Genomic DNA, 26,399 nt, shown 5'->3' on the forward strand with positions numbered 1-26,399 from the left:
GGAGTCTAGTTCAATATTCTGCAACTCAGTGGGTTTTAAAAGAAAATCTGTATTACATGATATCAGTTGTTTTTACACCATATATTAAACGTGTGTGAGTCATGTCGGAGGAGGTAGAGCTCGTGAAAGACAAAATGAAGGGGGAAAAATAGACAACTTTGTTCACACAATGCTCGCAGATGCAGGAGGGGGTGTTTGGGGCTTTGGTGGTATGCTAATAACGTGTTTGAATGGGAAATGTCCCCTGCTGACAAAGGGGGGAAAGACGTGAGGGGGGATGGTGGTGCTGAGGGAAAGAGAGAAGAGTAGAGGGGAGTCTTGGAAGAAAAAAAAATTGGACAACCCGCGAGACTTTGGTGGGCGTGGTCACAGACGAGGGCTTCCTGCTCGGCTGGACACGTGGTTCCGTGTCTGCCTCCCTGCTTCAGTCTGTCAGTGTGTGAAGGTTTCCAGCCCTTCTCTCACTCCTCATCACCTCCTTCTACCCCCCCACACACAGCACAGCGGGGCTTCTCCTCCCTTTACTCCATCCGAACCTCCTGCAGCACGTTTCCTCCATCTCTCTGCGAATTTCTGGGACTGCCGACAGCCAGGCCGCGGTCACTTCAACGTGTCTGGAGAGGGGGAGTGTGTTGTGTGTGTGAAAGTGTGTGAGAGCGACTGTGCGATTGAGTTGGTGCGTGTGCGCGCGCGTGCGTCAGACCGCAACCGGTCCATCCGTGCTATTTGTTCCCGCTATCCCGCCTCGCTGTTCAGTCATGACGCTGGAAGCGATCCGCTACCGGGCCGGGGCTCTGCAGATCCTGAACCAGCTGCTGCTACCACACCAGACCGTTTACGATGAGATCCACTCAGTGCAGGACGCTTACGAGGCCATCAAGTCCATGAAGGTACAAAGCTCCTTTTCTCGTTTTGCATCCCACTTCGCACGAGGCTGACCTGCATGCCCCTGGCTCGTGCATTTCATCCCGTCGTGCTTGTGTGTGTTTTTTTTGTTTTTTTTGCTCGGGTCTTTTGTGCTCCAGCCGCTGCACGCATGTCTCCATATGCTCGCTGCCGTGCTCCCGCCGTCGGCCTGTATTTTTGTTTTGGATGCACCTACACCCCCATCCCGATCATCTTCACCCTCCTAAAGCAATCCTTTTATGTCGGGTTTTTTCCCCCCACATTTCCATGTGAAAACACGACACACTGTGTCCGTACACAGCAACCCACCCATGAAATATGCACCCCTCCTCCTCCTCCTTTCTTTGGGAGAGATTGTTGATGAATTATTAATGACCTTTGCCAGGGTTTTTTTTTGTTCGCGTTTCGGTCTTGCTGCACTCAGTGACACCTCCAGCTCATTTCTCCCTCCAAACCTGAATCCCTGACAGAGAGAGAGAGAGAGAGGTGTTCAGAGTTACATCTTGTTCAAGTTCAGCGGGGAACACTTTCACATGTTCACTTTTTAGGGCAGAGCAGATATTTCACTCTTTTGTCTTCCTTTTTCCACACACAGAGCAGCTCCACTTTGATCCCGTGCATGTGTGTCAGAGGAGGAATGTACCACACATAAGGAGGGTGATGTCATGTTAATGGAGTCTAATGGCAGAGCAAGAAATTACTACAAGACTAAAATGAATCATTTTTATGGGAAGCTGTCTAGATATCGAGTCACCCACTTTTAAGCTGGGGGGGGTTAATATTCTTTATGAAACTAGCATACAGCTGTGGCAGGTTGCCATAGAAACCACAGAATCTGGACCACGGGGTGATGCTCACTTTTCCTCTTCTTTGTTGTCCAGGTACGGGGCGCCCCTGCCATCGCCATCGTCGGCTGCCTCAGCCTGGCTGTGGAGTTGCGGGCAGGTGCCGGAGGTGATGACCCTGTGACCTTCATCAGGGAGTCTCTATGTCATCTGACTTCAGCCCGACCCACTGCAGTCAACATGGGCCGCGCCGCCCGCGAGCTGATGGAGTTTGCAGAAAACGAGAGCATGGAAAAGAACTCGGAGCAGCTCAGAGAAAGGTGGGCTGGTTAGAGGAACAATTTTTCACGCTTTATGTTAAAAACTCTAAGGAGGGCTTCTCTTCAGGGTCAGTGTACCTAACCCTACCGTAACATAAGATAAGGACAGGTAACACTTTATTAGTCCTGAATGAAATTCTTATGTTAGGTTGCTTCAGAATTACGGCTCAAAAGGGTCACTCAAAGAGGGTCAGATATAAGTAAACGTTTTTAAAAAACTCATTAAACCTGAAGTGTATTACAAAGATTTAAGTAGAGGGGGGTGGAATTCAAAGAAGCTGTCATTTAAAGAAAACAGACAGGCTCTTTATTTTCATTGTAAGAAAGAATAAGTAGAGGTTTTGGGAAACTCGATGCAGTATCCCAAAATTTTGCGTGCTGATTTCCGTTTCATGACTGCAAGTATCGACATTTTTATTATATAAAAAGCTTTTTTAAATTTTAATTGGTGAAGGGGTTGCACAGTTCAATTTGACCAATCAAACAGTTGTACAGTTTTGTGTTCAGTTGGATCAGACAGAATTATTAACAGCCCAGATGGTGAGGAGCTCGCAGCCTTTAGGTTTGGCTTTGTGAGCTTGATTCTCATTGTGTAGAAATAGAAAGCCTAAAGTGAGATGAGTAGACTGAGAGTGTGTTCCTACTTGACAAAACAGTTCTCGATTCAGTTTAATTTTTTCGACATAAGCAGTTAAATAAAGCTTCAAAAAAAAATATATATATATATTTTACCTTTTTGTAATATGCTGAGAATTGTGATATATATATAATATGCTGAGAATTGTGATATATATATATATATATAATATGCTGAGAATTGTGATATATATATATATATATATCACAATTCTCAGCATATTACAAAAAGGTAAAAGCTACCATAATATCATATCGTGGAGACTCTGATTTTCATTCCTAAAAAATAAGTGAAGTCACAGAGTAAGATTAAAACAGGCTCTTTCCACAAAGTGATGAATGGGAATAAATCGTTTTGCTTCATGGCCTTTGGCTGTTTAGTGCTATGGTTCCCTCAGTGCTTTAACGTTTGCCTTTTTGTCTCTTATTTACGTTTCCTTGCCTGTGTTCAATAAAGTATCTCGAGCCTATACATTCTATTACAAGAATCCTTTACAGTTTGTTATACCAGGTCGTGCTGTTGATTGGGTTCACTCCATAAGATCTGCTGGTAGCCGCTTTGCACACAAAGATGCAGCTCGTGCAAAGATGGGTAAACAATGCTTACTGTAAAGTCAACATGTTGCAAGTAAGCAAGTGTACAGGAACACCTGAAAAGCAGGTTATGTTAAAAAAAAATACATTTGCATTTGATAAACATTTGTGAAGCCACACGGTGTGTTTAAACACACTCTGCAGGGCGCCTTAAAGGCAAACAGTAGTCCATCGTGAATGACATTGAAATCATCTGAACACATTTTGTTTGCATTTCTGGTTTGTTGCTGCTGTAGCACATTTTGATTCAACACCAGCGTCAGGTGTCTGTTTGTTATGAAAGTTTGCATTGAAGGGGAAAATTAGGAGGTTTGTGTGTGACACTTGTCTGAATGGTTTGATTAATATGGGTGAGGATCACAAGTGTTGTTGTTTTGGGTTTTTTTTCAGTGATCTGTTTTTTGGGCTTGTACACCTTTCTTATAGTGCGTGTTAGTGCAGTACACTGTGGAGAGAGTGGGGAACGGCATGCAGCAAAGAGGCAAATGTCAGAGCTAACGACTCACTCAACTCCCGATGCGATTCTCTCGATTTATTTCACAAAAAATGGACTGAAAAAGATTCCTTTTCATTTTTTCATGAAAACGCCATTGCATTCGTAATCTCTTTGGCTCTTGCTCTCGTTTGGGCTACAAGGCTACAAAACCGGCTTGTTAGTGTGGTTTGGCTTTGCTGTTGCCATGGTAACGCCTGCTTGTTACAACCACAACCGCCTCTGCTCGACAGCTTCTGATGAGCACGATGTTACTGCGATTCACGTTTCGGGGTATCGAAGTTAACCATGACACCTTTGAATCGATTAATCGTTACACCACTGGTCAGAGCTGAACCAGCCGCCCTCTCCGAAGACTCTGATTATGGAGCGTGTGATATGATATAACTGCTCGGCTGTCCACTGCTCCAGAGGTGAGGTCATGTGTTAGTTTTAATGAAAAACAAAGGTGCTAGGTTGCTGTCATTCTGGAACAATGCATTAAACTTTAGCAGCACAGTAACAGAGGTGTGTGTGTGTGTGTGTGTGTGTGTGTGTGTGTGTGTGTGTGTGTGTGTGTGTGTGTGTGTGTGTGTGTGTGTGTGTGTGTGTGTGTGTGTGTGTGTGTGTGTGTGTGTGTGTGTGTGTGTGTGTGTGTGTGTGTGTGTGTGTGTGTGTGTGTGTGTGTGTGTGTGTGTGTGTGAGATCGCTAGTTATCGTTGACTAACGCATGGGAACGCCTGCCTGGAAGAACATTCTACCTCCAGCTAAGCCCCGCCCACCAAATGATGTCACATTGTTTACTTACACTAAGTAAGCAAGTCTGTATTTGTATAGCACTTTTAAAACAATTACACTAAAAGGGTCTATAGGTTGAACTGGTGAATGGGGATCAGGCATCCCTGTGTGCGGGCTGTTTGAAGGAGTCATAAAAGTCCGTGTTTCTCATGTCAAGTTTTGTAGTCATCGCAGCACACAACATTTCCTGCCCTCTTGTCAACTCACTCCGTAATGACTCTGATGTGTTCTCCAAAGAGAGCTGTACCGAGTGTGTTGATTTTGTTGAAGAGAGAAACAGAGGTAATTGATGGCAGCTGACTGACCCTGGTTAGCGAGGTCAGAACTGGGATCAGGAGAGAGAAAGTTGAATCAAGTCTTTCAAGACTGTTAGGAAACTTCCCTTTCCTTCTTCTGCAGCCTGTGTGGCGCTGGGTAATGACTGCAGATAAAAATCACAGTGCAGAGGATGGGTCACGTTCTCCGCTCTGAGTTAATGATGTTTCATCGTGAAACTGCACAGGAAGTACCACAGAGTATGACTTTCTTTGTGTGTTCCTCAGGATAGTGTGTGCTGCAGATTGATACTTTAAAACATGTTTTTTTTCAGTCAGTACTGATGTGTTGGATACGAAACAGATGTCTCATCCATGAGAATTAGATTCATATGAAGGTGTTGAGACGATGAGGACAGAAAGAGAAGTGTGAGGCAGCCACAGCGGAGGGTGATGACCTAGAATAGATTGATTGTAAGAGAGACACGCAGAGTTAAACATGCAGCATATTGTCACTCCAGACTTGATGGACACGTTCAGTCCACAGTGGCAGACGGAGCCTGTTCTCAATTCCCACCTCTTTTGGCCCCCCTCCTACAGTGTAATCGCCTGGATTGAAGATATGCTGGAGCGTGACGTCAATGACAACAGGAAGATCGGTAACTATGGCGCCCAGCACATCTTGTCTGGCGTCCCGAGGGACTCTGTGACAATCCTCACGCATTGCAACACCGGCTCTCTGGCCACAGCTGGATACGGGACCGCACTCGGTGAGACTCGGAGCAGTGGGTGTGAATGAGAAAAGAGACGGACGTTAAAAGTACTGACAGCACCGTAACCGTCTTAATGACTGTGTTTGTGTGAAGGTGTGGTGCGAAGCCTCCACGCGCTGAGCAGGCTGAAGCGTGTGTACTGCACGGAGACCAGGCCGTACAACCAGGGATCCAGACTGACGGCGTATGAGGCGGTAGCAGAGGGAATCCCCGCTACACTAATAACAGACAGCATGGCAGCCCTCACCATGAGAGAAATGAACATAACAGGTTTGTGTTTGTGTCGAGTTTCGTTAACCAAGCTTTCCTTCTGTTGTTGCACTCGTTTCTTCACTCATCTTGCTGTATTCTCCCTCTCAGCTGTGGTGGTGGGTGCAGACAGGGTGGTTGCCAACGGAGACACGGCCAACAAGGTGGGCACATACCAGCTGGCCATAGCTGCAAAGCACCATGGTATTCCCTTCTATGTGGCAGCACCCAGTACGTCGTGTGACTTGAGCCTGGAGAGCGGCAGGGACATCATCATTGAAGTGCGCCCACCTGAAGAACTCACCAGCATAAACGGAGTCCCCATTGCGGCCCCGGGTAAGAATGTTGGGAAGTTGAGAATGAGATGAGAAAAGGTTATTGAAGACGTATGAAATGACAGAGGCAGTTCCAAACTAAAAAAAAAGAAACAGGAAGTTCAGTGGAGGACTCAGAGCAGTAAGAAAACATCAGGCTCTGAGAAACAGAGAAGCCTGGCCTCGTTCCAGTGTCTGCTCTAAGCTCCAAGCACTGGACCCTAACCGAGTTTCATTGACGTCACACGCAGTGCAAGTGCCAGAGAGCAGGCGGAGACGAGGCTCCCAATGCTCTGTAAGCGTGTCAGTGCCCCCCTGCCATTGTTTATGTCATTGAAATGCTGTGAACAGTGAGGGAGTCCCTGAAGACAGTCTGCAGAATGTGATCAGGACGGGATTCAAAACAATGTCCCTGATCACTTTGCACTTAACTTTGCTTTTACAGCATGACCCTTCTGAGCCTTTACATACCTGTGGGTCCATTTCTATAAGCGCTCCAGAGAGAGAGGCCGTCGTGTGTGTGTGTGTGTGTGTGTGTGTGTGTGTGTGTGTGTGTGTGTGTGTGTGTGTGTGTGTGTGTGTGTGTGTGTGTGTGTGTGTGTGTGTGTGTGTGTGTGTGTGTGTGTGTGTGTGTGTGTGTGTGTGTGTGTGTGTGTGTGTGTGTGTGTGTGTGTGTGTGTGTGTGTGTGTGTGTGTGAGAGAGAGAATTGAGTCATTTAATCTCTCATGATGAGAGCAGAGCAGAGAGGCGCTCGGTGGCGTCACAGTAATTAAAGCACAGCCGTTTAATGAGCTCGCTGGCCTCTGGGTAGAACGTGTGCTTGTACATCGTGTTTCCCTCTCTCTCTCTTCAACTGTCTTTTGACACGCGTCTCTGCCCTCCTTACGGGAATTTGAAAGTACCAAACTACATTCAGATAACCCGTGTTTTCATGTGTTCCTAAAAACCAACAAAACAAATTCAAAGACGACGGCGAGGAGTTCTAAATAAACCAATCAACACAACATGTCAGATGTGAGGACGGACGATGAAGGATGTTTTCAGGAGCTCCTTGAGAATGTGATGATATTATATTTGTTGTAACTTTTCATACGTGTCCACTGCACATTCCTCTTACGGGCTTTGGCTGTTCCCACTACGCTCAACATACTTGAGGCCGTAGCCAACATATGCGAGGGCGAGTTTTTGGGCAAACCGCAAACTCCCTCTGCCGCTCGAGTCATGTTATATTCTGGCCACAGCACAGATGTTGGATTTAGACCACAGGGGACTGTTTGAAAAGGTGGAAATGTGGGGTAATATGTCCTCCTTTAAAAAGTCATGCCATAAATAGTTTAATAGCAACGTTTTGAGTCATTGATAAAGCATGAAAATAAAAAGCTAGAAATCACTGTTTTGGTTGAATTCAAAGTTTGACATAATGAAGATAACCAAAGAAATAGCTTGATGGATGTATAGATTGTCAAAATGAAAAGCAACCGTACTCTTTAACCGTTTCACTCTCTCTCCAGGCATCGAGGTGTGGAACCCGGCCTTCGATGTGACCCCTCACCAGCTCATCACAGGAGGCATCATCACAGAGCTGGGGGTCTTCCTCCCCTCGGAGCTCCAAGCAGCACTAACCGGCCGCCTCACTGCCCTCTAAAGCCACTCAGTCCCTCCTGCTGGTCTGTGTGCGCCACTGCACCTTAACGTCACACACTCGAAGACTCACTCATTACATTACAGAACACAAGCAAAAAAAAAAAAAAAAAAAGTTGTGCTTGATTTAATTTGTGTCACTGCACAGTCACTGTTTCATGTCAGTGGTGCACGCAGAAGAACATATATTCACCCACCCACACTCACTGCAGGGAGTCGACGTGTGCAGTCTCCCCCTTTTTTCATTTCATGATTTTCATTTCACCTCAGTTTTCCTTTCTTTCATTGTCTCTGTCTAAATGGCTACTGCGACAAGGATAAGTGCTCAGCTGAACTCAATCCTATAAATTCTATTTGGCGCTCAATTTTTATCAGTCCAAACCGAGGTGACGTTGATGGCCTCTTCCGCTATAAATACAAAAACGTCCAAAAAGTGACACGACTGGTGTTTTTTACTTATCGTTTCAACGTATTGATTTTTATCAGCCGTGATTTCTTGAATGCTGCTGCTACCGACTTGTAAATATAAATGTCCTTGCTGGTAGTGTGTACATATGTAGAAAGGTTACCGCCTGCTAGTCGAAGGAACTGCTATTTCAACCAAAAATGTTGGTTATTTCAAATTAAAGTTGATATCAAAAATGTTATATTAACATTTAATTTCTTTCATGACATGTGGAAACCTTTCGTGGAGGAGTAATCCAAATTTGTAGCACAAAGATTCTTAATCAGAAATGTTTTCACTCATATTTCACTCAAAGTGATAAAAAATCCAACAAGTTGAATTTATTGATCGATCCTCTTTACTCAGCTGAAGCCTTTGACGATACCCAGCCGTGTTTATGTCCTTGTTTGCACCTAGCTATGCGCAGTTTAAATGTATCATGCTACACTTGTATTCTCATAATATTCTTATATAAACATATGAATATAACTTTACATATTTCAGCAACATGCATATATTCACCACGGTACACGATGTAAGAATGAAAAAAAAATCTTAGGGGGGGAGGAAACGTGTCATTCTTGCCAAAGCAGCGTTTGAGCGCTCTCAGAGTTCTGTTTGGCTGTTCCTCTTATTATACAGGCATTACTATTAAAGGAATAGTTCACCCCAAAATTAACCAAAGGTTATCTGCTCACTTACATGTCAGTACGGGCTTCCCTTAAATCTGTGGAAGTCAAAAAAAAAACTTGAGAAGTCGGCATCGTATCTGTCAAGTTTAGTGGTTTTTGGGGCTTTTTTCTCCATTATTGGATAAGACGGCTGAAAAGAGGCGGGAAATGTTGGGAGAGAGCGGGGGATGAGGTGCAGGAAGGGGCCATGGTCCCATTCTAACCCACAGTCACTCTACGTGGTGCGCACAACATAACCTCCGTGCCATCCAACGTCCCGTATTAGTCGATGTACACTCAATGGTTTTTGAATATCAAACACATCTTTATGTGCTGAAGCACTGAAGAGGGTGTCAGCTTCACTACAGCAAGAATCAAACATCAATAACATTTTATTATTTGGTGTCACTCATCGTGACAAACTGACAGAACTTTCCCTCTACTCTTAAGTTTCCTTCAGCTCCGTGGACACTTAAAGCTTTTTGTTTTGGTTTTATAGCCCGCAGCTGATAACATGTGTCAGCTTTATGATGCTCACTCTGCCCCAAACAGCAGGCAGATCAAGGTAGAAACAACTCGTGAACATGTTGGGCCGTTTGACTTAAAAGCCTCGTACTTACCTCAGGATGTAGTCGAGCGCTGAACTGAGAGTAGGTGTTTGAGTTTGGTCTGTCAGTTGGGCTCAAACAGACCAGTGTTACGTTGGTTTGTGCCCTGAGGATGTGTAAAGAGGAAACTTCTGCTGTCATGTCCGCAACCAACAAGCCTTGAAGCCGGTAACATGTCAGTTTTCTGTTTACAGTTTGTTGTGCTACCCCAAAGTCAAATACATGCAGGTTCAAACACTCACAGTGTTGATTTAATACAGAGGTTTGAAGTCTCCCCTCCCCCAAAAAAAACTTCAGAAAAAAAACAATCTTATTTTTATGAGACAGTGGTTTAAAATATGGACAAGGAGCATGCGCATCTTAAAAAAAAAACAAAAAAAAACGTCAATGCAGGGTGAACAATAGATGTGTTCAGGTCTCTATTTTGGGATGAACTATTCCTTTAAGATAGTGGCACTCTTATCCTCACTGAAATATCCTTCTGCAGAAAGCTTTGTCAACCAACATTAAGAATGTAATATTCAACTCGGATGAACACGCTCTTGTTCGGGGCTGGGATCAGAACAGACCTCACTGTCACTTCTGCCTTTTTGTGCTTTGACCAGAATGTGTTTGGACTCGTAACTCAAACGTTTTCCCTTTGTACCGACTTCCAGACCATCAGACTGCTTTTAGGATTACATGAAGGATTTTCTCTTCAGTTATTGGCTGAGACTGTCTCTCTTCTCCTTCTCTTGGTGGTGGCAGACTTGGACCGTAGTGCAGATGTTCAGATGTTGTAAATATGCTAACATCCTTCACTGATTTAAAAATCTGATGATCGTGATGAAAGATCATAGTCGCGACCATTTTTGACGCCCCAGTTTTTTGAATAATATTGTAGCCATCAGTAACAACCTGACAGCAACTTAGTGTTTACCTGAAACCTGTAGACTGTTACCAAGTGTCAAAACAGAGACAGAACTCCAGTTCAAGGTTCAAATGACAAGCCCAGTTTTGCCTGTGAAAGGTGGAAAACTAGATTCGTGTAGATTCATCAGCTGGCCAGTGAACTCTGTACAGGACACTCTTTCTGGCTGTTCTGAATGTTAACTCTACTCACTGCCTTACAGGTGCAGCAACAGTATAGCTCACCAGTTATATTTTGGGAGAGACGGCAGCGCCTCAGTCCTTCCTTTCTTCACCCTGGTTGGTTCATTACATCCCAGTGCACATTTTCTGTGCATTAGTGTTTTTGTTTTGTTGTGGAAGAGTGGAACAACACAGGATTCAAACCTGGGCCACCTGCTTGGAGAGCTACAGCCTCTGTACATCGGGCGTGCACAAGCACCACTAGGCTACTGGCGCCCCCATAGAAAAGATGTTTAACAAACAACTATGGCCAACATCAGAAAGTCGTTCCAAAGTGCAATGCAGCACAGTCACCAACTAAAAAAAGACATGATGGTCAGTCTGCCCACCACCACTTCGCCCCGTCAGCCACTGATATCCCTGAACTCTTAGTCATGAACTATCAGCCTCGGGTACCTGCACCTTTTTCAGTTGAGCATGTTTATAAATAGGCCCTTTACGTCGTTTCTGAACCTTTTTTGTTAACGTCACACCTCCCGTTAAGAGGCTTTTAAAAAAATGTTTAGGTTAAAATGACTTCTCTGCGTGAAGGGAACCAAACAGTGCTAAAGGCTTTGGTGAAATATCGCTAAAATCATGCTGTATGTCACTCTTTCAGTGCAGAAATTAACAGATTATCAACATTTCAAGACCAAGCAGTGTTGTCTGATCGACTTTAGCCAGTTATAGAAAAAATGGTTAAAAAGATGTCTTGCATGAACCTGCCCCGTTTCCCGTTCTCAACCAAAAGTATATTTTACGATCATGGTTTTCTGCTCCCTGGGACGTAGCCAGACGACAATCTCAACAAGCTCACAGATGTGGTAAAAAGATCATTGGATAAGTCCTGATCATGTTTCAGTATCCTGATTAAGTGTTCATGTGAAGGTGACAGGCCGGTTTAGAAAACCTTTTCTCTTCTACGTTTCTGATCATTTTATATGACGTGTGCTTCAGCTGATGTTTCATGTTAACTTTCCAAAAATGTCCTGAAGGCAAAATCATGAGACAACAAAGTAGTTAATGCAACAGAAGTAAGACAGCCTGTCTCAACACTGGACCTCGAGTTGTTGAGGAAACATGAACATGGTGAAATAAATGAATAGAGGCATCTTTTAAATGAGAAAATCAATGATCAGGTGTCTCTAATTCTATGTTCACATCATATCCAGACAGCCTAAGCCACCATAACTTTGAGGAAACTTGTTTAGTGAACTTGACGATCAGGCAACAACCTTCATTCTGACCCCGCACACTGCCCTTTTATCCTTCATTTTACTAAATACACACAAATGCACAGCAGTCCAGTGAAAACACCTTTAAATAAAGCAGAATATCCTTAATAATCACTGCAGGATCAATAATCTCATCTATATCTTGCTGTATTATAAGCTTGCTTCTTTCTTGTTTTTCTTCTTCTCCCTGTTTGTCCTTTGTCCACCCATTCTACTTTGACTCACAAAGATGCTGTTAGGGTACACACAAGCATAAAGGACATAAAGGACGCTTGTATGTATTAGAGTTTTTGTTTGTTTTGTACAGTCTTAAGTCTTTACATGTTTGGGGGCAAGTTTAGACTTTGTTCCAGGCATATGTAGCAACTTTGTGGCCGTCAGACTTGCCACATATAGTTTCTTTCTATATTCTCAAAAGGTACGATTTTGTTTTTGTTTTTTTGTCTGTACATCATGATTATAAGTGTTTGGCTGTGGTTTGTTGTTTTCTTTCATGACATTGTGATTCCTTGTGACTAGGCCATTAGTACACCACACTGGGGAGGCCTCCTCAACCATACACACTACCTCTCCGTCAGCCTACACGGACTCAAACACTGAAATGCATGAACACGTGCACTCAGTGTGCAAGACTACAGCAGCACAGATTGACGGATGGCAGGCAAAAAAAAAAACCTTGATTAAATTTCTCCACATCTCACTTAAGTTTGTATTGTAAATCCAATGTGTCATAATTTGTGGCGGTGGTGCTTTAAGGTCGCCCAAAATAGCCTAAGTTGAGGCGAGTATGTTCTGTTGGGTTGCAGCTGAAATGTTTTTTACTCCATGCTTTAGAACCAGCAGCAATATAGTACTGTATTTCAAAATATGTTCAATTAACCCATCCTTGAGACGCCCGACACACACACTGAAGGTCTGGTGCCAAAGTTCAGAGCTGCTTGCCATGAATTTCCCACATTGATTTCATGAATCAAACCGGGTGCTTGTGTATTATTCTCTCAATCATTAGTATGGCCTGCAATTACCATGGAAGGAGTGTTGTTCAGATGGCCTCTTAAGTGCAAGTATGTTATTGTTGTTATTGATAATCACTTGATCTGGGTTTATTTTGTAACATGGTGTGGAAATAGGTCAAAACTGGATTTTTTTATATATACGTATATGAATATAATGCTGTAAAGTGCAGTCATGAATTGCGAGATTTTCTTTCACCTCAAAACAGTTAAAAAATAAAACCACAATGAAAAGAGTTATATTTTCTGTCTCCATCTCACTGCATTACATTAGCATGCTACTAAGGCTCTTCTATATATGAATATTAAATTACAAAAATGCAATGTTTATATGCATGTACAGGTATATGTAATGTTTTATAAACATGCCCACTGTAGTATAGCATTACACATATATAAACAGGTCATAACATATCAATATTAAAGGTGCACTATGGAGTTTCAGTCGAGAAACGTGAAATATGGAGAAGTGTACAGATTCTGTGGTTTATGTTTATAACTCTAAACAAACTCTTCCCAGAGGGTCCATTTAACAGCTAGCTTAGCTTAGCTTTTTTAGCTCCAAACTTTTAAATTTCACCACCAAATCGACACAGTGCACCTTTAATAAACACAAACAAGAAATAAAAACATCAGGAGGGTCTGCTAACTTGGGAGGCAACACCTTTAAATAATATGTTTGTGTCAATGTCTTGTTGGTGAAGGTGAGGTTTTCAATGTATTGTTGAGCTATTTGAAACGAGTGGTCCGCACTCCATACCGCTAGGTGGCGCAGGGGCCACCATGCGTTCTTTGCAAGCGCGCCAATAAACCTCAGCGAAGAAGAAGAAGCCCTTGTATTTCCGCTTAGCAAAAATGGCTCAAGGATCAAAAAAGTTTAAAGCTCAGCGGCCAGGAGCCTCCAAGAAACCCCAACAACACAAACAGAAAGGACCGAAGAAAGGAGGTAGGCGTTCAAAAAACTACCGTTGTCGGATAAGTTTCTGAAAAGGTGTGAAAACTATTCTTTAGTTTAGATAATGTCAACATGTGAGCCTCATGGAAACAGCTTAGCACACTGTGGTTCATGTTTGATCACTGAAACAGGACAACAGGCAACCTGTCAAGGCAAATATACACCTGATTATGATCTACATTTACATTGTATATTCACCCTGTGGACAATACTGTTTGTGAAGTGTGTCAGGCTGTGTGGCATAACACGTGTTTTAAAGGGGGACATACTATCCCCTTTTCAAACACTCTCCTGTGCTCTAAATGAAACGCCTGTGCTGTGCTTTGGTCCAAATATAACACGAATCAAGCACCAGAGGAGCTTTGTGACAATGTAGAAACCAGCTCTCTCAGTACGCTCCGGTTTGGTGTGTGTCTCTTTAAATGCGATGAGACCCTTCTTGAGTTTAGACGTCACTCCTCTACAGAGACATTGCTGGAGGCGGAGACACCAAGGGAGGGGAGGAATTTCTCTTACCAGAATCCAATTTGTGATATCACACAGAGGAAAAATGCTCAGTTTCAAATCTTCTCAGTTAGTGACAAGACTTAAGCAGACCACAAACAAATGACTGGATGGATTTATTTTACATTTTGTGAGTCAATAGACACTCAGGTTACCCACATACGTTTAAAACACTGTAAAAGTGAATTTTTCATAATATGTCCCCTTTAAATAAACAGCCTTTTCTGCAGTGATACAGACAGAAAATAAAAACTCATCTAAGTGTCATGTGGAAGATGGATACATGGTCAAGTTGCTTTATAAATATGGACGGTAAACAACTAAGGCAAACTTATCCAAACAATCAACATTATAAAGCATAAATACACATGTTCATGCGCTAATATACCTCACGTTCAGTAGTGCATAAATAAGTGGGTTAGGGTTCTTAGTTTTTAAGTGGCCAGTTAAGCAGAGTATAAACAGCTTATGTTATAAACCTTGACGTGTAAGACTACTCTTGCATATTTAGTGTGTACTTGCTACTTAGAGACTGAGTAGGGAGGGTAATTCCTCCTACACCGTCCTAAAACCCCTCATACTGCTGAACATTATCAAGCAGTGGTGTGGATGAAGACTTAACAATGAGTGGCTTGTATGTCAGTGTACCCTGCACTACACCAACCACAGCTTACATTAAATACAATCAATTACAACGACATTAATACTGAAAGAACAAAACATAGCTATTAATAAAACACTAAGTGTGTCTGATAAGGTGGCCATCAGTTACACATTGTGAGTGTGCAGTTGTGGCTCTTCACATTAAACGCTGGTCCCTGGATGTGTGCAGCATTAATCAGACTATCAGTGTTGTTTATTACTCAGCATGATTTACATGTCTGATTTCACTTCTATTTTGACATTAAAGGAAATACTCCTGAAGAAAGTGAGCTGCCAGTTTCTTATTAAGATGTCAACCTTTGCCCAGTGCATGTGTTAAAAATGAGGGCTGTGAGCATTTCCTCGTTAATCGAGATTAATGAAGGTCTAAGAACCTCTTTTCTAAGAGAGATCTGATCAGGACAGACAGCAGCAAAGAACACATTATTACAGACGGATAAACAAAGACAAAGTACAATTTACAAAAACACCAAGATCAACATCCAATTTAATCTTCTTTAATTTTACATTTGAAAACCTGTAAGGACGCCAGCTCCTTGAGTTTTAAGTCACTCTTTAATAACATCCACCTTAATGGTGTCAAACATTTCACACTTGGAAAAGTAAAATCTGTTCCGTTATACGGAGCCATAACCTGATTACATCGTTATCAGTTCAGTGTTGTTTACAAAGAAGAAGATGACATTAGTATTTTTATATTTCCTTTGTACAGGGAGGGTCATTGCACCCAAGAAGACTCAGGTTGTTGAGCAACAGAAGCTGAAGAAGGTGAGGACAAGTTGAATGACAACAGCAGGGAGACGCTTTGAATAGTCTCAGCTCTTAGATGTGAATATATTTTCTGAGATTTAATGATGACTTATCTTAAACGTGACCTTCTCTGCTTCTCCTTGAAGGGTTTAGAGGTCGCCATCAGGAACAAGATTGAGCAGGAGGTGACCCAGAAGGCAAGCTTAAGTCTCCACAAGCCGCTGAGTGTGGTCAAAGGGGCTGAAGGGAAAGACAAACCGGGAGCAGCTCGTCCAGGAAGCAGCTCCAAATAGCATCTGATGCACAACAGCACTCCTTCAGGCCTGAGGCTGAACGTGCTAAACTTCAGGACTTGTTCATGGCTTCAGTGAGCCTCATTGACTTCAGGACTCAGTTTTAGGAGTCATGCCAGCTCCCCAGTTGTTTTTATTCCTGATGTTTTAGCTGGCGTCAGACATATTAATGAAGCTAAAACTTGTGTATGTACCAATGTCAGTCTGTATATAATAAATGGACATTCTGTGATTTATAGATGAGCCTTTCTAATGACAAAAACCTCTAGTGTGGGGGGGCGATGCAGAACTGTATCAACACTCGTTGAGTGTCTGATCTTTTTTTGTTGGTTGTTAAATTCAGATTGAAAACAAATCCATGAAAATCTACCTTTGGGGTTTGTGTCATTCTTTCTTGTTTTCATGTGGATGCAAAATGTTTTATTCCACTTTTTTTAAAGCCGTATCGTTAAAATTCATTAAACACTGATATCAGGACTGTCGACGGACATCGATCCGTCTTCAAGTAATGTGGCATGCGCTGACAGAAAGTGTCGGCAGTGTTAATGTCTTCCACTGTCTCTAGGGGAGATCAGCTACATGTTGGGCTTTCACACCTGCAGGAAACTGCTGATAACTTTAGCAGGAGGAGCTGCATGAGTCAGCATATACTGCCAAATGTTTCACTCCGACGTCTCCGGAGTTTCTCCAGCTACTCTCGTATTTGTTTCCACAGAAAAACGGAGCTAATGAGAAGACGGCAGGATGTTCTCCAGAGTAGTCTCCTCGAGTGCGCCAAAGAGGGTGAAATGACCAGTATGCATGTGACCTTTATGGTCACCTAATTAAACAGCTGCATTACATTTTCTCCACTGTTAATGTTGAGATATAGTTGAACTACACAAAGCATTGATAGGTGAATGCTCTCACTGTAGCACTTCCACGTCACTTTTTTTTTTTTTTTACAAAACATCTTATATCTCACGGGACCCCCGTCGTCTGACACAAATAATGAAGGCACCTCAAGTTGAAAATGATTCCCATATACTCATCCAGTGAAAGTAAAAGCCTGAAGCGTCATAAGTCCATTTAAGAAACGGAGTGCAGCTCAGAGCTGATATGGTGTGAGTGTGATTTATATGTTTAGGAAAAAATACCACAAAGGGGATTTTATTATACAAGGTATTTCTTTAATACCTGTGTAAAATTAGCTTAAACAATCCAGAGATTGAGTGAAGCTTCATCATGGTGTTTCTTACTATGTGCAGATAACTCCTACAAGCTGCCCAAACAAAAACAATGTGCATTATGCTCACAAGACAGAAAATACAATCGCTGGGTAAAACAACTCATAACGTACAGTCAGCATGTCTAGCAGTACAGACAAATCGCACTTATTACTGAAGCAGGTCTAGTATAACAATCGACGTGCTTTCAGATAACTCGACCCGTGTCCATGCACTAAATGGAGCGCAGGAACCTGGGGAAGGAGTCTTTGGCCATTAAAGTGTAGATTCTCTGCTGTGCTTTGTTGAATGTGTCAGCACCCAGAGAGTCCATCACACTCAACAGAGCCTCCCGGGTCTCAGCATCCAAGTTCACCTGAGAAGAGAAACATTTTCTGTAGAAGCTGCTTTACTCATCCTGACAGTGTGTGTAACCAAATCCAGTCCTCCGTTTCTTTAAGGTATGTTTAGGGTTCTTCCTATCTCAGCGCTCTGTTATATCACACTCTTTTCTCCACTGACCTCCTGCGGGGCGTCAGGGTTGATGAACTGGCTGTAGATGCTGCTGCCCTTGGTCTTCTTCAGGTGTGAGGGAGAAAACCTGTAGTCCTCACAGGCCAACCAGAACTCCAGGTTCTCCTCACTGAACTCTGAACGAAGGAACCCACGAAACACCTGCAGACCCCCTGGGAGAAATATACAAGGAGGAGAGAAGAACAAATCAGAGAGAGGAAGCAGGATAAAATAAAATCAGTGTCACCGTGGACAAGAAGAGAAAGGAAGCTGGAAGGAAATAAGATCACATCTAGATCCATCTTCCATGAGGGACTGAAAAATGGACAGCTGAAAAACACTTCTTTAAAAATATACAGTTTATATTTATATTGTGAAAGCCAGGATGCAAGGATGTGGGTTTGTATGTACAATACCGTTTGATACCTTTTTCAGACAGGAAGTGTGGAGAGAGAGAGCGGAGGATGACATGCACCAAATAAGATCAGGATCGGGATTCAGACATGCAACCAGTGCGACGAGGACTGTAGTCTCCGGTGTGAATGCTCTACCAACTGAGCTACACCTTCACCCAGATATCCTAAACGATGAAGTATGACTATGAAACCTTTATGCCTCAGTGGCTTGAATGTTGTAAAACAGTATTGCACAGGGGGAGTGTCCACTGTCCACACTTTTTGTGGGCGACATAAAAAGACATAAACACTGATTTCATATTTGTGTGTGGGGGGATACAATGAAAACAGGTAGGTGAACAAAGAAGTAGATACTTGAACATTGGACTCTTGCCAGAAACAGGTGAAGAATACAAAAACATAAACACTATTAGAGGAGAGCAAACCAAAAAACAGTTTCAGTTGTTTTTTTATCCTACTGTTATTCATTTTTGTGTTTGACTGTTTTGTTACTTTTCTTCACCTTTTTCTCTTCTCTATTCTCGCATCTTGTCCCATCTCCCCCATCCCATTTTCAAGCCCAGCACAGTTTAGCAGATGGCTGTTCCGTCATGAGCCCGGGTCTGCTGAAGATTTCTGCCTGTTAAAAGGAAGTTTTTTCTTGCCACGCTATGACGGATTAAGCTGGGCTCTTGTAATATAGCCATAAGTAAGGTCCTTTACCTGCTTTTGTAAAGTGTCTCGAGATAACGCCTGTTATGAATTGACGCTATATAAATAAAGATTGATTGATTGATTGATTGATTCTCTATGTATCCTCTCTTTTCTGTTCTGTCTTAGGATGGGCTACCACAAGTTTACATCCATGTCTGTGTAGAAAAAATATACTCATGGGTATATATGCTTTTGTACCAGATCGTATTGACATGTATTGAACTTAATATTTACAGTCAATGGTTCTGACACAATGTTATTAAAATGGATTTTCAACAGAGTAGAAACATCTAAGTTTCTTAGTTTGATTCTTTAGGTCCTTCAAAAAGATCTATGTAGAAATTTAAAGTTATTAGAAAGCTAATTTCTGCTGTTATTTACAGTTCATCTTCATGCAAATGGTCTCCTGTCCTTCTGTACATCATAAAAGTGATAAAAGCTGCACCTGCAGCATGCATGGCACTAAACGCTTTAAACTAAAGTAGTTTATATATATATATATATATATATATATATATATATATATATATATATACATATATATACTTACAATACTATATACTTTCCTTCTGAAATGGCCACAGTTTCATCGTCAAACTGGACAAACTACAAATACATTAAAAACTTACTTTTGTTGTTGAGCAGGGTCTCCAGGTCCTGGAGAGCTTTTAAATCCTGAACCCTAAAAATAAAGAGAGGAATAGTGAAACGTGTACCTTTATTGTGATAACTGGATGATGAGTGGAGTAATTTGTTAAGAAAAAAAAAGGCTGTCAGCAGATTTACTTTTGCTTGTGATGTGTCTCAGCCAGATGGCTAAACTTCACCCGCATCTCTTTTGCCCTGATAAAGACACAGAATCGCTGTCAGAACAACAAGTATGATATCAAACAAAATGTGCAAACACTAAATCATTCTTTCACACAGAAAGCACATTCTCCCAGTTTGACACTTACTTCTCCAGGCATGAGGAGAGCCCCCTACACATCGATCTCTTTACTTTAAGAAAACCTGCAGAGAGAAAATAAGTGAATTCAACTGGACTAGATTTCTGCGTTTCAGTAAGCCAGTCTGTCTCCCAAACTACTTTGTGCTGCTCTTATACCTGTTTGCTTTCTGATGTGTTAATCTGTCCCTCTCTGATAAGCAGGTGTGAAGACCACAGATGACAAGAGGTGAGAACAGCTGAATGAGAGAGGTGGTGTACGTGCCAAAAGCCATGCAAGCTTGTCAACAGGTAAGACAAAACCGGTCTTCACATATAATAGAAAAGTTAAGCTAGAAGGCCTCTGGTGTGTTTGTGTGTGTATGGTTAGGGATCATTAAAAGTCCGTACAGTAAGTCATGAACACAACCTTGGCTGGTCTTCTGGATGGTTATCACACGCGATGATGGAGGAGCAGGTGGGCTGGGGAGAGAAAAAACTGCAGGGAAGAGAAGTGAGAAGCGATAAGAAGACTTAGAGAGATCACAACATTTTAAAGATTACATGTTGTATATTTTGTTTGTGATATTTTCCTTTGCTCTTTATCTTCCTGATTTACTGTTCCTTTAATGTTTGTTTTTAAGCCTCTCATGTGGCTCTCTGCAGTCAAATCATTTCAAAATAGTTTGTGTATTTCTCTGTGAAACGTCTGTATGTGAAATTTTCACATAAAGACATCCTGAAAGACAAGTTGTTAAAGTCTTTGTGATTGTTGTGTGTGTTGCCGTACACAAAGTCATGGATGCAGCTTCAGAACACAAAAAGCCTCAATTCACATTTTTCTGCAGTCTGATACAAAAAATGAGAAGTAGTATTGTGTGTGTTTTTATGTTATTACAAGGAGGACACTGCTGTGGATTTACCTACAGTGCATCAATGGGACAGAATAGTAACTGTATGTACAAACAGGTGGCCATATTTTTTGAATGTGGCTAAATTTGTGTTAGCTATCGGTTGTGCACACAATGTGAGGTTTTTTTCTTACTTTTTGAGACTTCAGGGGTTCTGTTGTTTGGTCTTGGTTTTATTGGTATTACCATTATCTCATTTCCACAAATACATTGCTCAAATCCTAAAAAAAAAGATCCCACTGTATTGTTTTTGGTGTCGTTACTAAGCTTACAATAATAGGCCTATGTAATGATAATTTCACTTTTGTTCTCTGCATTTTAGGTATTATGTTTACATGTGTAACACGTAAGCATTACATTTAAAATATATATTTCTCCTTGCTTTGCTCCTCCTACCTGTCGTTGTTTTAAGGTGAAGGTAAGGGTGGCTTGTGCAAGGGAAGAGTATGCAAACTCCCCATAGAGATCTATGATAGAGAGGCCCTGACCCCTGGAACTTAAGGTGCCGGATTTCTTTTTTACGTCTTTTTCAAGTCACATGTTGGAGATACCTTTTGTCTTAAATGACGTCTTTGATGGGCTGATCCCTTACCGATCGCGATACTGTCCTTTGATGCATTCCATACCCTTTATTACATCACAAAACATGAGGCAGGAATAGCATTAGATATATAAGAACACATCTATGGGAACAGCGTCCATCCGATGCAGGTTGATAAACAGCGCGAGCTCGTGCTGGGTCTTCCTGTACCAACCTGCCAGTGCCCGACGAGAGAGACCTCAAGTTTGAGCATCCGCTATCGGGGACCTCGCTGGCAGGCAAAATCTTCCCTGATGAACTACACTAGGTAGGTAATGGGGTACAAACACAACTAAAATCATTAAGATTATTTCTTTATAATTATTTGAAAAGAAAATGCTTTTAGTGCTGCCAAGAGGTACTTTAAAGACGAAACAATTAACTAATTATCGCGACAAAAATACTTCACTGCAGGTATATGAGTTGCAGGGTGTGTGGCTGGCTTCCCTCTGCAGGTATATGAGTTGCAGGGTGTGTGGCTGGCTTCCCTCTGCAGGTATATGAGTTGCAGGGTGTGTGGCTGGCTTCCCACTGCAGGTATATGAGTTGCAGGGTGTGTGGCTGGCTTCCCCACTCAGCAAATGAGGCACACCTGACTCCACTCTGTAAGGTCCTGGTCTTCTCTCCGCTACACAGCCAGATAAATCTGTCGTGTTTGTATTTTTACCTTGCGTGTCATGTTAACTGAGCTACTTACCCTGTTGGGAATAGGGTTATGGAAGGGTTACATTTTTGCCACTTCCTTCAGCTCATTTTTGGACCTCACGTTGACTTTTTGTACCCTATTTAGTGCTTAAAAGGCACATTTATGTTCTCCAGAGGTAAATGGTACATTTCTGTACCTTTTTTAACATTTAGGGTACAATATCTTGACACAGTTTATATTGGGACAAAAATGTTGACAGATGGTGAACTTAAAAGAAGAATATAGTCTTGGTAACTAATCACAGTAAAGGTTATTGTTGTAGGATAAGGTTTGTGTTTTTATGTAAATAAAAAACACTAACATCAATGATCAAGTAAAAAAACGATTGATTGATTACTATATATATATATATTATTTTTTGCAAGAAACATTCTGGCAATATAGTTTTCTGTCAGACGATAGTAAGTCTAAACTGTGGAGCTTGGCCATTGCATCATTCGTTCTTGTCTAGTGGCTGCACACTTTAGCTGTTTCTACTCAACGTTGTTGAAGCCCAAATGCAGCGCTTAGGGGCGCTTCTATCTTGCACTTTTGACGTAATTTGGAGCCAGAGTCTGCACAGCAGGGTCCAACGGAAGGAGCCCTGGTAACACGCCCCGCCTATTTAGCGTACTGCTCTGATGACTTACGCAGCCCTGCTATGCCAGAGAGACTCTTTCCTGAGGGAAATTCATCTACAGCTTCTTCAGCTTTGTTCAGATCATAGAGGTTAGTACAAAACCACAATTTATTTCAAGTCAAGTATCTAAACGTACATCATATAAAAATGAGAAAAATCACACTTTTTATGTTAATTATTGAATTTAAACACATTTTCTTTAACTCTGTGGGTTACTAAACCATTTATCTTTGGCAAAAAACACTATTTTTAAGCTAGTTAGAAACATAAGCTTTGTAGAGATCTTAAGACGCTGGCAAATTTTTTTTATTTCAATCAGGAGAGACTTAATTGAGAATGAATTATTTATTAACAACAAATTGCGCGACAATTTTAGAATTAAATGTGCTAAAACAATAATTGTGTGTTTCTCTGCATTTCTGCTGTGGGGTTGTTAAATGAATCCGTTTCATTAAGTGTGACCTGGGCCTTCTTATGTAACTCTTTGGTTGCCTCCAAAGTGTCTTCCTCTCTTGTTTTGTCCTCAGATGTCTCCTGCAGGGGGAAGGTTTCGCCTCCAGCTCACATGTATTGAGACTTAACTGTCCACAGAGCTCGTTCACCATATTCTGCATTACTTTTACATGCTCCAGGTCATAATTTGTCTTTTTTCTGCTTTTTTCCTTTAAGATTGTGTTTTCCGAGGGGTTTGATTTCTTAAAATAAGTTCACTGTTAGAGTCACTTAGAGTTGCAACAAGAAGAAGTAGCTAATCTTTGGTCATGTCCTAGTAGTTAGGAGATATAGCTAGCATAAACCTCCTCCAGGGTTGGTTTAAATATAACTGCTAAACCAGGTTTAGACTATGCTTAAAAGAACTGGTGCAACAGACTTAAATTTGATCTTTTTTTTCTGGTTTTTCCTTTAAGATTGTGTTTTCTGCGGTAAGTGTTTGATTTCTTTAGATAAATTAACCATTAGAGTTGGAACAACAACAAGTACCGGTAGCTCCTCTTTGGTCATGTCAGAGTAGTTAGTAGTCTCTGGTAGTAGTCTACCTTGATCTTTCCTCTTCTCTTCCTCTTGCTCCATGTTTTTTGATCTTCTCTCATACAATGCACTATTTATATTCGACACCCTGCTATAGACCTGATACCTCGAACTGTGCAATAAGAAATCTGAGGTCTGTTTATCCATTTAAATTTATCCCACCTTCCGTTAACTAGGGTCACTCTTTTTTCTTTTTGACCCATACGCTTCTTGTTGTTTTAAGGTGAAGCCAAGTAATCTCGTTGTACAATTTGTATAATGACAATAAAAGCATTTTATTCTATTCTCTCTGGTGTCCCTTTACTCTTTAGACTGTTTTTGCCCTGCTGTTGAAGGTGTGTTCTGTTTCTGCCTTTCAATAATCCTGTCCACCATGAGCATCTTGACATTTTCTTCTGACATTATGTATGTTGTATTGTCAGTCAATTCAATAAAAGTTGCAGGTTGGGTTGCACCAACATGGATTAACTCTTAAACTGGATTAAATCCAGGTTTAAGTGTGAAATGTGTTTCACCAAACTTTAAACCTAGTTTAATATTAGTTTACAATTAATCCTGGTTAATGTTAACACTTTGGTAATCTCAGTTTAAAATCCACTTGAACATAGATCTGTTGCACCAGTTATTTTAAGCATAGTCTAAACCTGGTTCAGAAAACATGAAGCAAGAGGAAGAGAAGAGGAAAGGTAGACCACTACCAGAGACTCCCAACTACTCTGACATGACCAAGGATTAGTTACTACTTCTTGTTGCAACTCTAAGTGACTCTAACTGAATTTATCCCACTCAACTGGGAAAACCTAATCTTAAAGGAAAAAAGCAGAAAAAAGACAAATTATGACCTGGAGCATGTAAAAGTAATGTAGAATATGGTGAACGAGCTCTGTGGACAGTTAGGTCTCAATACATGTGAGCTGGAGGCGAAACCTTCCCCCTGCAGGAGACATCTGAGGACAAAACAAGAGAGGAAGACACTTTGGAGGCAACCAAAGAGTTACATGAAAAGGCCCAGGTCACACTTGAGACTGTTTAAGACTCACCTGAGACGACCAGAGACAATTCTGACATTTTCTCTGACCCATTTGACCCAAACCAGGAATCACCCAAAAACAAGGGACACATAAAGGGACCTACCAGAGACAGTCCAGTCTGGACTGGCCAACAAAAATACCTCATCACTATGCCAGTCTGGGTTGTTTACTTTTTAAGAATGACCGTTTCTTTGGTGATGTCACAGAACAGACTTTAAAAGCTTTAACACAAGCAAGAAAGATTGAGGCTGGGTTGGATCAACATGGACTGACTATGAACCAGATCAAATCCATGTTTAAGTGTTCAATGTGTTGCTCCGAACTTTAAACCTAGTTTAAATTTAGTTTACAATTAATCCTGGTTAATGTTAACACTTTGGTAATCTCAATTTAAAATCCACTCGAACATAGATTAAATTTAAGTCTGTTGCACCAGTTCTTTTAAGCATAGTCTAAACCTGGTTTAGCAGTTATATTTAAACCAACCCTGGAGGAGGTTTATGCTAGCTATATCTCCTAACTACTAGGACATGACCAAAGATTAGCTACTTCTTCTTGTTGCAACTCTAAGTGACTCTAACAGTGAACTTATTTTAAGAAATCAAACCCCTCGGAAAACACAATCTTAAAGGAAAAAAGCAGAAAAAAAACAAATTATGACCTGGAGCATGTAAAAGTACTGCAGGATATGGTGAACGAGCTCTGTGGACAGTTAGGTCTCAATACATGTGAGCTGGAGGCGAAACCTTCCCCCTGCAGGAGACATCTGAGGACAAAACAAGAGAGGAAGACACTTTGGAGGCAACCAAAGAGTTACATGAAAAGGCCCAGGTCACACTTGAGACTGTTTAAGACTCACCTGAGACGACCAGAGACAATTCTAACATTTTCTCTGACCCATTTGACCCAAACCAGGAATCACCCAAAAACAAGGGACACATAAAGGGACCTACCAGAGACAGTCCAGTCTGGACTGGCCAACAAAAATACCTCATCACTATGCCAGTCTGGGTTGTTTACTTTTTAAGAATGACCGTTTCTTTGGTGATGTCACAGAACAGACTTTAAAAGCTTTAACACAAACTAGAAAGATTGAGGCTGGGTTGGATCAACATGGACTGACTATGAACCGGATTAAATCCATGTTTAAGTGTTAAATGTGTTGCTCCGAACAATTAATCCTGGTTAATGTTAACACTTTGGTAATCTCAATTTAAATTTCACTTGTCTGTTGCACCAGTAATTTTAAGAATAGTCTAAACCTGGTTTAGCAGTTATATTTAAACCAACCCTGGAGGAGGTTTATGCTAGCTATATCTCAGTTTGCTTGACATGGCTGTATATCTTCGCTGGATGGGGTTAGAGGAAAGAGTTCCTCGCAGGAAAATTAGAGATAGGTTAAACCCAATTGAATTTCATGACAATAACAAGTTTTTACAGCGGTATAGATTCACAATAGAATCTGTCATATACCTTAATGTCATATACCTTAATAAGAAGGTTGGACCAGCTACCATGCATAGAAGTGAGAGGAACTTATGATTGATGATTGGGTTCTCAGGGTGTTTCGGGTCTTATCATCAGACACCCTTCTCCCCCAGGCGACCCAACCAGGGGCAATCAACCCCCCGGCTTGTGTACAAATAGCGCGCACCACGGATCAGAACAGAATCCATCATAGCAGAAACTGACCACAAACTAGTCCTATTTCAATCAGTGTTTAAACTAGTTTAACTAATCCAAAGTTAAATTTAAGATGTGCAAGAAATCTGTCATTATTT

At 41.6% G+C, this 26,399-nt stretch overlaps 4 protein-coding genes across 11 annotated transcripts in view; 2 read left to right on the top strand and 2 right to left on the bottom strand.

The window, feature by feature from the left end:
• Window positions 1-26,399, bottom strand: part of LOC306820013 (uncharacterized protein) — an 88,929-nt gene that overhangs the window by 22,723 nt on the left and 39,807 nt on the right. The gene's annotated exons all lie outside the window — the stretch shown is intronic.
• On the top strand, window positions 98-13,062 carry mri1 (methylthioribose-1-phosphate isomerase 1). Its single transcript, XM_079337649.1, has 6 exons — window positions 98-890; window positions 1,788-2,011; window positions 5,366-5,535; window positions 5,632-5,808; window positions 5,899-6,123; window positions 7,614-13,062. The coding sequence occupies exons 1-6, from the start codon at window positions 759-761 to the stop codon at window positions 7,745-7,747; spliced, it is 1,062 nt and encodes a 353-aa protein (XP_079193775.1). The 5' UTR covers window positions 98-758; the 3' UTR covers window positions 7,748-13,062.
• Window positions 13,628-16,359, top strand: cUnh19orf53 (chromosome Un C19orf53 homolog). Its single transcript, XM_079338451.1, has 3 exons — window positions 13,628-13,771; window positions 15,660-15,715; window positions 15,844-16,359. The coding sequence occupies exons 1-3, from the start codon at window positions 13,681-13,683 to the stop codon at window positions 15,988-15,990; spliced, it is 294 nt and encodes a 97-aa protein (XP_079194577.1). The 5' UTR covers window positions 13,628-13,680; the 3' UTR covers window positions 15,991-16,359.
• On the bottom strand, window positions 17,138-26,092 carry LOC306820017 (regulator of G-protein signaling 5). Of its 8 annotated transcripts, none has more exons than XM_079337652.1 (7): window positions 24,722-26,092; window positions 20,154-20,241; window positions 19,774-19,828; window positions 19,604-19,660; window positions 19,447-19,499; window positions 17,718-17,881; window positions 17,138-17,571 (listed from the first exon to the last, which is right to left on the bottom strand). In XM_079337652.1, the coding sequence occupies exons 2-7, from the start codon at window positions 20,161-20,163 to the stop codon at window positions 17,431-17,433; spliced, it is 480 nt and encodes a 159-aa protein (XP_079193778.1). In that variant the 5' UTR covers window positions 20,164-20,241; window positions 24,722-26,092; the 3' UTR covers window positions 17,138-17,430. The 8 variants fall into 8 exon arrangements, with proteins under 8 accessions (XP_079193778.1, XP_079193777.1, XP_079193784.1 ...); XM_079337651.1 differs by lacking the exon at window positions 24,722-26,092 and adding an exon at window positions 20,788-20,877 and having other exon boundaries at window positions 20,173-20,241; XM_079337658.1 differs by lacking the exon at window positions 24,722-26,092 and adding an exon at window positions 19,923-19,954 and having other exon boundaries at window positions 20,173-20,244.

This window comes from Symphodus melops, assembly GCF_947650265.1.
Source record: "Symphodus melops genome assembly, chromosome: 2".
Lineage (NCBI taxonomy): Eukaryota > Metazoa > Chordata > Actinopteri > Labriformes > Labridae > Symphodus > Symphodus melops.